At 33.9% G+C, this 14,474-nt stretch overlaps 1 protein-coding gene across 1 annotated transcript; it reads left to right on the forward strand.

The window, feature by feature from the left end:
• The first annotated feature begins 2,502 nt into the window (after window positions 1-2,502).
• Window positions 2,503-6,173, forward strand: LOC127086417 (cyclic nucleotide-gated ion channel 4). The gene is made up of 8 exons (XM_051027177.1): window positions 2,503-3,314; window positions 3,753-3,962; window positions 4,082-4,401; window positions 4,514-4,622; window positions 4,885-5,121; window positions 5,216-5,302; window positions 5,436-5,701; window positions 5,836-6,173. The coding sequence occupies exons 1-8, from the start codon at window positions 2,718-2,720 to the stop codon at window positions 6,080-6,082; spliced, it is 2,073 nt and encodes a 690-aa protein (XP_050883134.1). The 5' UTR covers window positions 2,503-2,717; the 3' UTR covers window positions 6,083-6,173.
• Window positions 6,174-14,474: the final 8,301 nt, after the last annotated feature.

Here is a 14,474-nt window from a genome sequence, read left to right on the forward strand (position 1 = left end):
ATCCTATCTTTACCTAGCTATAGAACTTATATGTAACTCTTCTCTAATCTCATGGTATTCCTTTCATACTTACCAGAATTAATTAAGAAAAACTCTTACTTGAGCACAATCCCAAATAAGTAAGGTTTGGACACACTTTTATAAATATGAATTAAAAGAAAAATAAATAAATTTAATTATATTAGATAATTTGACTATTTTTTTTTTTATGTTTACGTGTGCCCAAACAATTTAAATTTGTGTTTGTGCCTAACTATGACTTGCTCCCGGAATTAATTTTAAAATTTTAGTTTTTAACATCAATATTGCAATAGAGTTTGAACTAACTACCACACTTGTTTAACGCCGCCTAATTCAATTAATAATGGTTTAATAAATGAAGACGTCTTTTAATTTAATTTAAAGTTTTATTGTAATCTCTTTTTAAATAAACATTGGATATTAGTTCCTTAAAAAATATTTTGTTAATCTAGTTAATTTTTTTTTAATTTTATAAAATAACAAAATAAATAATTATTAAAAAATTGAGTTTATATATATATATATTAAAAAACTGATATCTTATTTAAACGGAAGACATTTTGATTTCAAAGATTAAATATATAAAAATATAACAATGATTATATATATATATATATATATATATATATATATATATATATATATATATATATATATATATATATATATATATATATATATATATATATATATATATATATATATATATATCATAACCAAACCTTTTTTAGTATTATTAAATTCTAGAGTTGAATTATTCTTTTTATTCTTATCACATAGCCAAACCATATAAATGATTACACTATGTTTCATATTTATTATCCTTTCATACATAATAACAATTGCATCATTGCATATGGGTCCATAAGTGACAAAGTTGTGCCCAGTAACCCAACCACAATTAGTTGTGTTCTTTTACTTGAAATTCTGAACTGCTTTATTAGAAGACATCGAAGATACTGAGTCTTGATTTTGGATTGATAAATCAGAATGTTCTTTTGCAACAATCACAAACTAATATTAATATTATAAACAAAGAAAGTAAAAGATATGTCAAATTGATCATGCTAAAACGGTTTCCATACAATAAATATCAATGTCATTGGTGACACCAAATATTGATATGTCATCATCACCGTGTCAGGTAGGACTCCATCATTGTGCTTCCTTCTTATTCTTCTCAATAGCCAGTTGGATTTTAGGACATATGGATCTAATGTAGCCATGTAACAACTCCTTCTAACTTGTTATATTTTTGGCAATGTAATGTTTGATGCCTTCCAATAGAGTGATAATAGACTTCTCCCTATGCTCCAATATTTTCCTATTGAATGCTTCACGCATGTTGTTCACTTGTAAATCACACTTTGCTCCAACGACAAATAGGGACATCCAACATATCTTTTCATGCATCCTCTTTCTTTCATTGTTTTCATTCTCTGTATTATGCTTCACATATACATATATTACATCATAACATACAATATCTTTTGAAATTCTAGTACATCCTATTCATTGTTCAAGAGTCTAAGAGCACAAGAAAAGCTATATGCAAGGTTCCAATACCATAAGCACTTTATATTTGTGTAACCCTCACTCTGAATCATACCCTCTAATTTCATGTATAACATATAATCGACATCCCAACTACAATTCATCTCAATAATTTCCTCATTAACATACCACTTAACATATCTCTCAACTAATTTCTTCTATGATATATTCTCAACCTAATATTTATTTAAAAAATATTTTGAATATTGTGTTAATTAAAATATTGAATTTTTAAAAATATTTTGAATTGATGACATAGATCTAAAGTCAAGCTGCCACCTCATTAATGAAGATGACACATAACTAAAATTGAATAGGAGACCACAAAAATTCAAAGACCATCAAAATTAAGAGCTCATAATAATTTGTTTTGTAATAGATGTTCAATTTTTTTAAAACGCTCAAATTAGAGGATCAAAATTGCATTTAAACTAAAATTAAATTTTATAAAAATAAGAAATAAAATAAAATAAAACATTTTATTAAAATTTACTAAAAATAATATGATTTATTATTGAACCAAGATTATATTGGAGGCATCTACAAATATATCAAAATAAAATGAAAAATCTTTCATGAACACCCACTCATTTTCATTCACATGAAACATCTTGTTAACCACTAGCAAAAATATAAATAAGTGTATGTTTGAAAACTTAAAACATCACGTTTTCAATCCACATTTGGCCAACATTACTAATTGTGGCTTCAATAAAATAACATCTATATTACTTAGAGACACAACATTACTAATTTGACCATGTAAATTGAATTAGCCATCTTTTTGAAAAACAGGTGTACTTTGTTTTTACATATTTGTACAAAAAAGTTATGATAGGTGTAAAAGTGAAAAATATGAAACCTCTAAACTTAAATCCAAATTAATCAAGTGTACATAAGTGGAGTGAGAGTAGAGGCAGGGCAACGTCATTATATTCCAAAACCTTTAGCTACCATCCATCAATTTCCCTCTTCTCACACCTCACTCTTACTCTTTGCAATTGCATGCACCCCATTTCCCTTAATATAACCATAATTACCACTCCAATTATATTCTCACTATTTTTGTCCTCTCTACATACCATCTTCCATAGCTAAAACACACTTCAAAAAAAATCAAAATTCTCTTTCATCCTCCATCCATGGCTCCTAACCAACACCATTCACGTTTTAGTTCTAACATGCAGCACTACTACTACAACGACACCGAGGATAGCGACAACAACGAGATTGTTATAGATACGGATATCGACGAGTACGAGTACGAAGAAGAGGAGGAAGAAGATGAAGATGAAGATGAAGAAGAAGGAGAGATCAAAACCAACAAGAACAACAACAATGTTGTTTTTGGTGGTTCTTCATTTTCACTGAGCCGGGTATTACTTGACCCGAGAGGAAAATGGGTTGAAGAATGGAACAGAGTATTTCTTTTGGTGTGTGCGATGGGTTTATTTGTGGACCCACTATTTTTCTACGCCCTATCAATAAGTGACACGTGTATGTGTCTGTTTGTAGACGGTTGGTTACTCGTTACCGTCACCGTTATCCGTTGCATGACGGACGCGTTACATCTATGGAATATTTGGTTACAGTTCTATATTCAGAAACGCTCCTCTTTTGGCTTCATTCATAATACTCATCATCATCACCATCATCAAAATTCTTCACATGCTCTTCGTTATTTCAAAGCCAACAAGGGCTTTTTCTTTGACATTTTTGTCCTTCTCCCTCTTCCTCAGGTAACTATCTATCACTTCATTATAATGTCTAAATTTGTAATATCCAAATTCAGTTTGTGATGTCATTTTAAAGATCTCCAAAATCTTTACAGTTAAACATCCATTTTGGTATTGTAACGTGTTACGTGTGAGTAAATCATCCAACTACAGATTAAAATTAGTCTTGCGTATGCGCAGAGAACTTCGGTAGGTTAGTTGCACTTTAACCGTTAATTACAGTTTAATCATAATAGCAAAATAAATAGATATTTTTAGGATTTGTTAACCTGTCTTATGCTCTCAAAGACGACTCTGCTATAATTTCTGTGCTGGGTCGGTACATGCAAAATTTTAATCTGACTTTAATTGAGTTCTGCTATTAGATGATGAGATTGGTTTCTAGATTAGTTTATTATAAGGTCGGATACTAAGTTTTCAAAACTAACTTTTCTTTATCAGATTGTGCTATGGGTGACAATTCCATCTCTGTTAAAGGAAGGGTCAATTACTAAGGTGATGAGTGTATTGTTGATCATGTTTGTGTTTCAATACCTTCCTAAAATTTATCATTCAGTATGCTTTGTGCGTCGCAACCTCTCCGGTTACATTTTCGGAACCGTTTGGTGGGGATTTGCTCTCAACATGATCGCTTATTTTGTTGCTTCTCATGTAAGCAATTCTATCATATTATTATTATTATTATTATTATTATTATTAAAGTATTGTATGTGACGCTATCCTAAGACGCCCTCAAAGATGGTTCTGACTATTTATATTCGGTGAAACAGGCGGTAGGGGCGTGTTGGTATTTGTTGGGACTTCAAAGGGCGTCAAAGTGTCTAGAAGAGCAATGTGGGAGAACAATGGGTTGTGGATTGAGAACATTGTGTTGCAAGGAACCAATATATTATGGAAGCAGTAGCATGTTGAAGAAATTAGAGAGAACAAGGTTGATATGGGCACAGAACAGAGAAGCAAGGTCTACATGTTTAGCTAGTGCTGATAACTATGACTATGGAGTTTATGAATGGAGTGTTCAACTGGTAACAAATAATAGCCGTTTGGAAAAGATACTACTCCCTATCTTTTGGGGCCTAATGACTCTAAGGTATTATTTTCTGATTAAATTGTATTTGATGCTTCATATGCACTCTATATATCTCTTTCACTAATTTTAAGTAAAAAAATCTGATTCTCACAATCTTTTTTGATGTGACAAGCACTTTTGGGAACCTCCAGAGCACAACGGAAAGGATGGAAGTCGTTTTCATCATTATTGTATTGACTAGTGGCCTCCTTTTAGTCACTATGCTAATAGGAAACATCAAGGTACATAATTATAAGCACTTGATTTGGAAATTGAGGTCACATATAAAACAAAAATTAATAAATCACTCATTAACTTATACTAGTACATAACACTTTGTTTAGGAAGATTAATTAGTTCTATTTTGGTGACATGTAGCTTTACTAATCATCCAATTCTCAAAGAAAATGATCATTTGTAATGAAATTGGAATTCGGTCGAAAGATCAATAAAATCTAACAAGTAACTTATTACACTTTGATTTTTGTTGTTGGTGAATGGTAGGTGTTTTTACATGCTACAACATCGAAGAAACAAGCGATGAAATTAAAAATGACGAACATTGAATGGTGGATGAGCAAAAGACGGTTGCCACATGGGCTCCGGCAGCGTGTGCGCAACTACGAGAGACAGTGCTGGGCCGCGATGCGCGGAGTTGATGAATGTCAGTTGATCAAAATTCTTCCTGAGGGGTTGAGAAGAGACATCAAGTACCATCTTTGTTTAGGTTTGGTGAGACAGGTATAAGATAGCCCAATTTTGATCACATATATTTGTTCCTGATTTTGGATATTCGAGGTGAAAATAAACACAGTGAATTACAAATTTTGTTAAGGTTCCGCTATTTCAGCATATGGATGAATTGGTGCTAGAGAACATTTGTGACCGTGTCAAGTCCCTTGTATTCACAAAGGGAGAAACAGTAAGCTCTTAACTAAGCTCTTTAATAATTAACTAGAACTGTGAATCAGTCGGTCGTAAGGCCAGATACCAAGATTCTAAAAAAGATAATTTTGAACTGTGAATTATGTATGGTTAATCATGTTTACATACAGCTAACAAGAGAGGGAGAGCCAGTTCAAAGAATGCTATTTGTAGTAAGGGGTCATCTTCAAAGTAGTCAAGTCCTAAGAGATGGAGTAAAAAGTTGTTGCATGTTAGGTCCAGGAAATTTTAGTGGAGATGAGCTTCTATCATGGTGTTTAAGAAGACCTTTTGTACAACGACTTCCAACATCATCATCAACTTTGGTTACACTTGAAACATGCGAGGTATTTGGGCTTGAAGCTGAGGATGTCAAATATGTGACACAACATTTTAGGTACACATTTTTTTCAGTCATGTTATTGGTGCAACGTGTATGATTGGATCACAACGACAGCGTGAACCCAAACATGCACGGAGTATCGAGCGATGTTGTTAATGACTAATTTTTATGGAGGAATTTGATTTTAGGTACACATTTGCAAAGGAAAATGTTCGGAGAAGTGTAAGATATTACTCACCTGGTTGGAGAACTTGGGCTGCTGTGGCAATTCAGTTGGCTTGGAGAAGGTATAGACATAGATTGACTTTGAGTTCTTTGTCCTTTATTAGGCCTCGTAGGCCTTTGTCAAGGTCCACTTCTTTGGAAGAGGATAGGCTGCGCCTTTATACGGCTTTGTTAACCTCACCAAAGCCCAATCAAGATGATTTTTCATAGTCATGTTTGTGGAAAATGAACTCATGTAGTATGTGCAATTTGGTTCTAAAAATATTTGAGCAAATCAATGAATTGGTCTCTAATATTGTAAGAGTGTGTTATTTTAGTCTTGAAATATATGAAAAGATAAAAGTATATTTGAATTTGAAAAACATCAATTAATTTAGTCATTCTGTTAGACACAAATGTATGATGAACATGATAACAACAATTGAAAAATAAGGAAGTCTTATTTCTTGATTAAACTTATAAACTCAAATAACTTTTCTTAAACCAGAACTAATTATTGCACAACTATTATAAGAGCTATATTGATTCAAGGCTTTATAGTACTTTTGGGAGAGCAACAATCAACAAAACCAAATGTAGGCCATAACAAAGATGTTTTCTGCTGGAAAAAACCAGATCATGCAGTGTTAAAATGAAACATTGATGCATCACTTTTCTAGCAACAAAACTGTTTCGGGATCGTTGTGTGTGTTTGGAATGATAGAGGATAATTTGTCTGGGGTAAGAGTTTATACAAGCATGTAAATCTATCTCCATATGAAACAGAAGCAACAGGTCTTATGAAAGCAATAAACTGATTACAATTCAAAGTTTTTCACCGAATTACAGTACAGTTAGACTGTAAAGCAGGATTGTTTGCAAAACAACTAAAAAAATAGTTTGCAAAACAACAACTATACAACTTGAAGATGCAGGAAGAATCCAAATTAAAAAAAAACATGTCAATACATTCAACAGAATAATCGTTGATATGGTGTCTTTAATATGGCGAGTCTTAGGGTGAAGGTCAAAGACGAAGGCAAGAAAAATATTTTACCGTGCTTGTTCATTGTTGTTACGACCACTTGCTAACTATTCTTACCTATGAACTTACCTATGAAAAGGACACCCTTTGTCTTGATGCAATTACTTCTACACTCCGTATCATTCTCGGAGAAGACAAAATGTAGAAGAAGGAAGTCAAAGTAAAAAAAATGTATGTGAAGGGAAGCCAGGATCGTGGAGCGGAACAACATTAAAGAAGATTTTGGATTTGGAAATGAAGATTTTGAAAATAAGAGACTGAAACCCAAGAACAGGAAAAATATCAACGTTCTTTTGTTGCAAACATATCGAGTATCCGGACAGAAAGCATGGCTCGTCAAATTTTGCAAACATGTTAGTTTACTGTTAGATTCCTCACTTGCTTGTTATGCAAGTTTCGTTTTATTCCTTTAGTTAGTTAGATAGTTGATTACTTGGTTGTTAAGTTTGTTGCATAACCAACTTATCATTGGACTATATATATATAGTGAGATCCATCTTTGTACTCTATTCATGCAAGTTTTACCTTGTTTAATTTTAACGAGAATGAGTGTCTTGTATTGCAAGTTACCACATTAACATGGTATCAGAAGCAATTTCCGCCTCTCTTCCCTTCTACTCTGATTTTTCTTCTGCCCTCCTTTCTTCTCCAATGGCTCTTGCCAATTATGGAGATTTTTCTACAAACTCATCTAATCCCTATTACTTTCAGTCTAATGAGAACCAGACGCTCATTCTTATTTCTCCACCTTTGGAAAACAATAATTACCATTCATGATTCTTGGGCTATATCTATGCATATTGCATTGATCTCCAAGAACAAGGAGAAGTCCATTGATGTCACTCTCCTTAAATCTAATGTCATTGAAACTTTATTTGGTCCATGAATTTGGTGCAACACCATGATTCTTGCTTGACTTCAACGTTTTACCAGTGAATCAATTGCAAGATCGGTACTTTGGATTGATTCTGCATTTGACGCTTGGTTGAATCTCAAGACTCGATTCTCTCAAAGTGATAACTTTCATATTACATACATTCAATAAGAACTCTACAAGATTCGGCAAAGATCTATGGATGTTTCCAATTACTTCACCATAATGAAGGTCCTTTGGGATGAACTGGAAAACTATCGACCTATTCCCCACTGTAGATGCTCGATTCAGTGTAGTTGCAATGCTATCACTTCCCTGCAGGTGTATAGAGATCAAGACTATGTCATACATTTTCTCAAAGGGCTCAATGAAAAGTTCAATGCCACCAAATCTCAAATCATGCTCATGACCCCTTTACCTGCTATAGACACGATTTTCTCTATGATCATTCAACAAGAAAGAGAGTTTTCTCTCCCTATCCTTGATTTTCCTCCTACTGATACTTTTGATCCTACTGTTGCATCTGCTTCTTTTATGGCTAATGCTTCCCAAGTAAAGCCTAAACTGAAACGGAATGGTCCCCCTCGAGGCATAAACCGGGTATGCACTCGTTATGGTAGAACAAACCACACGGTTGACACTTGCTTTGCCAAGCATTGATATTCTCCAGTATTCAAGAACAAGGGCAAAACACCTCAACCTAGTGCTTCAGATGATTCTAAGGCTAACAATGACTCTTCTGTTATAGGATCTTAAAATTCCAAGACCTTTGGTTTTACTCAAGATCAGTACCATGGACTACTTGGCATGTCGCAACAATCTCAACCAAATTCCAACCTTGCAACTAATGTTATTTCTAGCACACCTCTTATATTGACATCTAAGTCATCTTCTCCTGATGGTAAGCACCTAAACCTCTGGATTCTGGACACTGGTACCACTGACTATACTACCTTTACCTTCACTTCTTTCGTCTCTTATCACACCATAACTCCTATTTATGTCCTGTTACCTAATGGTACTCATGTCATTACTCATATCTCTAGCTCTGGCAATATCTCTTCTCATCTTACATTGTATTATGTTTTGTATATTCCTTCATTTCATGTAAATCTCGTATCCATTCCTAAGCTTGCTTTGTCTAATAATTGTTTTGTGTAATTTACCTCTGATTCCTGCCATATCTTGCAGAACATTATCAAGACAATGATTGGTATAGCTAAATCTTTTCGGTGGAATTTATGTCATAGACTCTGCACATGTTAGGAATAATTCATCTACTTGTAACTCCACTTCTACTACAAATTCTCTTGTATGACATTATAGACTAGGTCATACTTCTAACATTGGCTTGCATGCCATTTCAAAAAAAAATATGTTTGTATCAAATAAAAATACTTGATCTCCTTGTGACTCAGGTCATTATGCTAAACAAAAGAGATTATATTTTCCTTTAAGCACTTCTACTTCTAATGCTCGTTTTGAATTATTGCATGGTGATCTTTGGACCCCCTTTTCCACTGTATCCCTCTTAGGTCACAAATATTTCATCACTTTGGTAGATGATTTCAGTAGATTTACATGGATTATTTTCTTTAAATCTAAGGATGAAACTAGAACAAATATCATTAACTTTGTTTCCTACATAGAAAATCAGTTTAACACCACTTTGAAGTGTTTCAAAATTGATAATGGTTCTGAATTTTCCATGCATTCATTTTTCAAATTCGAAGGTATCCTTCACCTAAAATCTTGTGTTGAAACTCCACAACATCATTGTGTGGTGGAGAGAAAACATCAAAATATCCTGAACATTGCCAGATGCCTCTCTTTTCAAGCCAACTCGCCCCTTAACATGTGGACTTTTACCACACAACATGTCATTCACATTAGGGGTGCTCGCGGGTTGGGTTGGATCTAAGTTGATTAAATCCAATACTCGACCCAATCAATAGTCTTTGGTTTGAGTTGAGTGTTCAACCCGTACTTCTAAGACTAAACCTGAACCAAACCAACCTGCTCATCAATAGGTTGAGTTAGGTTCGTGCGTCATCCACTAAATATAAATTTCTAATTCTAAATAAAATATCAATTTAATTAAGATATTTATTTTACAAAAACATTAAAAAAAATCATAAAATTTTAGTATTTAATTTAAATAAAATTTATCGTTTAATACCTTAAAACTCTTTTACGATTCATAGCAAGTCAAAAAAATATACAAATGGTGTCAAAAAATAATACAAACGTGTAAAGTATAATTTAAAAGGTAAGATATCTCTCTTTTTAAATAAATAAATTTGATCTCTCAAATTTGATTTAAACTTAGACTTTTTAAATATATATACACACACACGTGGAATGATGCTAGATAATTTATGAATAAAATAAAATAAAAATATTGTGATATGTCAATGGGTTGGGTTTACTGGTTCGTGGATTTAAAACTTCAAACATGTTACCCGAAGCAAATACCAATGAGTTTGAATGAGTTGGTTCAAGTTGGACCCGTACATGATTGGGTTAGATAAAAATAAAGGTTGGGTTGGGTTGGATGAGTGAGTTCGCGGGTTGACATGTACCTATGAACACCCCTAATTCACATCATCAATAGACTCCCTACATCCCTTCTTAAATATAAGAGTCCTTATGAGATGCTATATCAAGAACCACCCTCCACCATTCACCTCAAAGTCTTTGGTTGCCTATGTTATTCCTCTTCCCTTCTAGCTCATAAAAGTAAATTTGTTGCTAGAGCTAGAAAGGCAATATTCCTTGGTTTTAAAGATGGCACCAAGGAATACATCCTACATGACCTCAATTTTCATTACATCTTTGTCTCTAGACATGTTATTTTATATGAAACACTTTTTCCTTTTAAGAAACCTAAACCTACCTCTTCATCACCTCTCCATGAACAAGATCCTTCTCGGGTCCCTCAATCTTTGAATGATACTTTTGTCCTTGCACTCGTGACTTCCCAACCTGGACCTACGCTTAACCTTTCACATGACTAACCAAATCCTCCATTTCACATCTCTTCTAACCTTGATACCACAAATGCTCCTCCTGAACCTACCACAGATGCCCCCTCTTGAACCTCTTATTCCCATTGGTATCCTTACTTCTTCTTTACCTTTGAGAAAATCAACTAAAACGGTAAGACATCGCTTTTATCTGCTACATTTTAATTGTAATTTTGTTTTGCATAATACTCATGTTGCTCATAATCATACTGCATATCCCTTATCATCTTTCATTTCCTTCCAACATTGTGCTCCTTCTTATCAGGCCTTTTGTTGCTCTATATCCACTTACATTGAACCAAAAACATATAAACAAGCCTCTCAATACGATTGTTGGAAAAAATTTGTGGAAATTGATTTAATTTCCCTTAATCAAAATCATACTTGGTGTCCTGTTGATCTTCCACTGGGTAAGTGTATTGTTGGCTGCAAGTGGGTTTACAAAGTCAAACATAGAACATATGGAACCATTGAAAGACATAAAGCTAGACTTGTAGCCAAAGGCTACATTCAGTTGGAAGGAGTTGATTTCTTTGATACTTTCTCTCATGTTGCCAAACTTACAATAATCAGAGTTCTTCTTGCTTTGTCTGACATCAAGCATTGTCATCTCTAACATTTGGATGTCAACAATGCTTTCTTACATGGTGATTTAAATGAAGAAGTGTACATGGCACTACCTCCTGGTCATTCTGCTTCTCAGTCCTCTCCTCCTCAAGTATTCAAACTTCACAAATCTATATATGGCTTGAAACAAGCCAGTAGGTAATGGTACTAAAAAATCTCTTAAGCATTTCTTACTTTGGGATACATATAATCACAAGTTAACCATTCCCTCTACATCAAGTCTGATAAATCTTCTTTCACAACACTTTTTGTTTATATAGATGACATAGTGCTTGCAAGAAATTACTTACTTGAGATTCTTCATGTCAAATCTTTTCTTGACTTCCAATTTCTCCAATACATAAATACACACATATATAGCTTCGCACCCCCTACGTGAGCAAGATCTCAATCTAACAACAAACCTTTAAGAAGTCCCTGACATCCCTTAATCACAGTATATTGTCACACATTTGTATTTTTATCGAATACAAAATCTAAAACCAAAGACAACAAAAGAGATAAAAAACAAAGTGAGAGAAAAATAACACCAACCTATAAAGCCTCCCCAAAAAAATTGCAACCCCCCAAAACAACTAAATATTTAGGTACAAGATAAGGTATTTCATTCACTTAGATAAAGGACTAGAAATAAAGGTAATCTTACCAATATATTATTTCCAAGATCATAATATTACTTTGTCCACCAATTTTTCTATAGTAAATGTCAGACTTGAAAAAATGAATTCCTTTCAAAATTTGACTTTTTTACCACAGTGCCCTTAATCTCAAATAAAAATCCCAATATACCCCTTTCTAGAAAAAAAAATCCCAGAATGCGCCACTTTTGCCTTTGGACTCGCCCATTCAAAGGACGAGTTGGTGAAGGAAGAATCTTGGCTGCATAGACTCGCCCATTGATTAGACGAGTAGCAACGTGAATTTTGCCATGCTTGAACTTGACCAATGGATCGCCGAGTGAATGCAATGTTATTTTTTTTTAATAAATTTAATAAAGCTAATGAGTTAATATTGTTTTTAAATAATATGTTATTACCAATGACTTTCAAGGACCGAGCAATTGCTTTGTGTTTGTACTGTCTCGGCCAATGATTGACCGAGTATTCATGTATTAATTTCTATAAATAGCAGGACTTATAGAAATGTAACTCGGATCACAAAATCCATTATTTTGGTAAGAATGTCTGTTTGGGGTCTTGTATTTTATGGACAAGGTGAAAAAAATCAGTGTTTGCCTTGATCCGCAATGGAATTTCAGAACACTGATTTCAACCATCCACATTGACTTTCGACAGTTGGACGGGCGTCGTATGAAGGTGAGGAAAGTAGTATCATTGTCCATACATAACGTTGACTGATGCAAGCCCCGATGGTACGTACATGTATTACCTGGATCGTATAGAAAATGATGAAGATGTTCAGTGTATGTTTTCGGCACATAGTGGTGAAGTTAACAGAGGAGTTAAAGGTCCACTTGTGTTGGTTGTTATTGTTGATTAGTTTTTTAATAACCTCTAAGAATTTTAGTTAATGTGATTGTACTTTGTAACCAGAAGCCTTTGATTATCAAATGTATTTCATAATGTTTATTTCCAGAAGACATTATTAATACACAATGGTTTATATATAGTATGTGCATAGTAGTTAATAATAAAAAAAACATAATCATCTGGAGGGTCCTGCAACATTTGGACATTTCCTACGCATGTGTCCTATTTCACGGCAAATTCCACACCTTCTCTTTTCCTTCTCAACATTGTCCATCTCGGTTCTAATTCGGGTGCTGTTTGGGCACCCTTTCTTCCTCCTTCTCATAGAGTCGTCGTGGCAAAGAGTAAATCCTTCATATTGTGACCAATTCTCCTCATGGGGAAGTCCTAGGAAACTCTCCTTATAGACCTTGAAGACGTTAAGAATTTTGAACACGTCTGGTATGTGAATAGAGTAGTCTTGACGTATACTCGAACATGCTGCGATTACATGGGAGCAAGGTAAGTGAAATGCCTGAAATTTCCCACAGTCACAGTGTTGTTTCCTAAGATCAACGATGAATAACTCTAACCCGACGGAGGCGGAAAATATTCTCCATGCAAAAATTTATATTTTACTATTAATTGCTACTTTTTTAATTTCAGATAAGAGTCACAATTTATTGCATTCTTCTTGGTTATCTTTAGTAGGAGACCTAGAAAAATGTAATACATACAGTTGGGGTTCTGCTTGTCTGGAAACACTATGTAGACATATGTGCAAGGCAACCCATAAAGGAATGAAAAGCATAGGAGGCTGTGTTGTATTACTAAGTGTCTGGGTATTCACACGCATACCCTTGTTTGCCCGAATTAGTAACGAGGTTCCATCACATCCGTATGCATTAAGGTATTGATTTTCATTGAAATGCAATTTATATTTCTCAAAATTAATTATACATCGCATTAAGGTATTTTTTTTTCATATGCAAGATGGTGAAAACGAGGTATGCATTACGGAAATAATCCTCGTCATCATCTACGAGGGTACCGTGTTGCAATTGAACACATGGAAGAAAACAATGTAAGAATGGTTAATTATAATATTCAACTTATCTAAATTTCTTTTATACATTTTAATAGTTATATTTCTTTTAACAGTTTATATAGAGGTCGTACATACAATATTCAGTGCCTGATTATAGTGACAGCCGAGTCTGGAGTGCAACGACATATATAATATGTTTCTTTACCGTTGAGATGCATCAGACGAATCGGGTCAAACTCCAATTTGGATTCGAACAACAAATCACGTATCAGCCAAGATGTCTAAGTGAACACCATAATATGACTATGGTCCAAGCTTGGGATAAACATTGGCAAGATTTAAACAAAGAAGAGCTCAAAGAATGGAAAAGGAGAAGGCATTTGGTGTTACAAGGTAACTTAGTAATTGGTGAGTCTAAGCCGGGTAGAGAATACATGAATTGGTTTTTGTCAATTCCTTTTACGCACGTTGTTCCGACATAATTTTTGACTGATCCCCGTCAACGTGTCTCTCTTCAACCCAACAAACAACATC

The sequence above is a fragment of the Lathyrus oleraceus genome, chromosome 5 (assembly GCF_024323335.1).
Source record: "Lathyrus oleraceus cultivar Zhongwan6 chromosome 5, CAAS_Psat_ZW6_1.0, whole genome shotgun sequence".
Taxonomy (NCBI): domain Eukaryota; kingdom Viridiplantae; phylum Streptophyta; class Magnoliopsida; order Fabales; family Fabaceae; genus Lathyrus; species Lathyrus oleraceus.

What these genes read in the sequence shown, in the direction of transcription:
- LOC127086417 (XM_051027177.1), top strand. Translation starts at nt 2,718, where the DNA reads ATGGCTCCTAACCAACACCATTCACGTTTTAGTTCTAACATGCAGCAC. An exon ending in TCCTTCTCCCTCTTCCTCAG is followed by an intron (nt 3,315 to 3,752) that starts GTAACTATCTAT and finishes TTTCTTTATCAG; the next exon opens with ATTGTGCTATGGGTGACAAT. An exon ending in TATGTGACACAACATTTTAG is followed by an intron (nt 5,702 to 5,835) that starts GTACACATTTTT and finishes ATTTGATTTTAG; the next exon opens with GTACACATTTGCAAAGGAAA.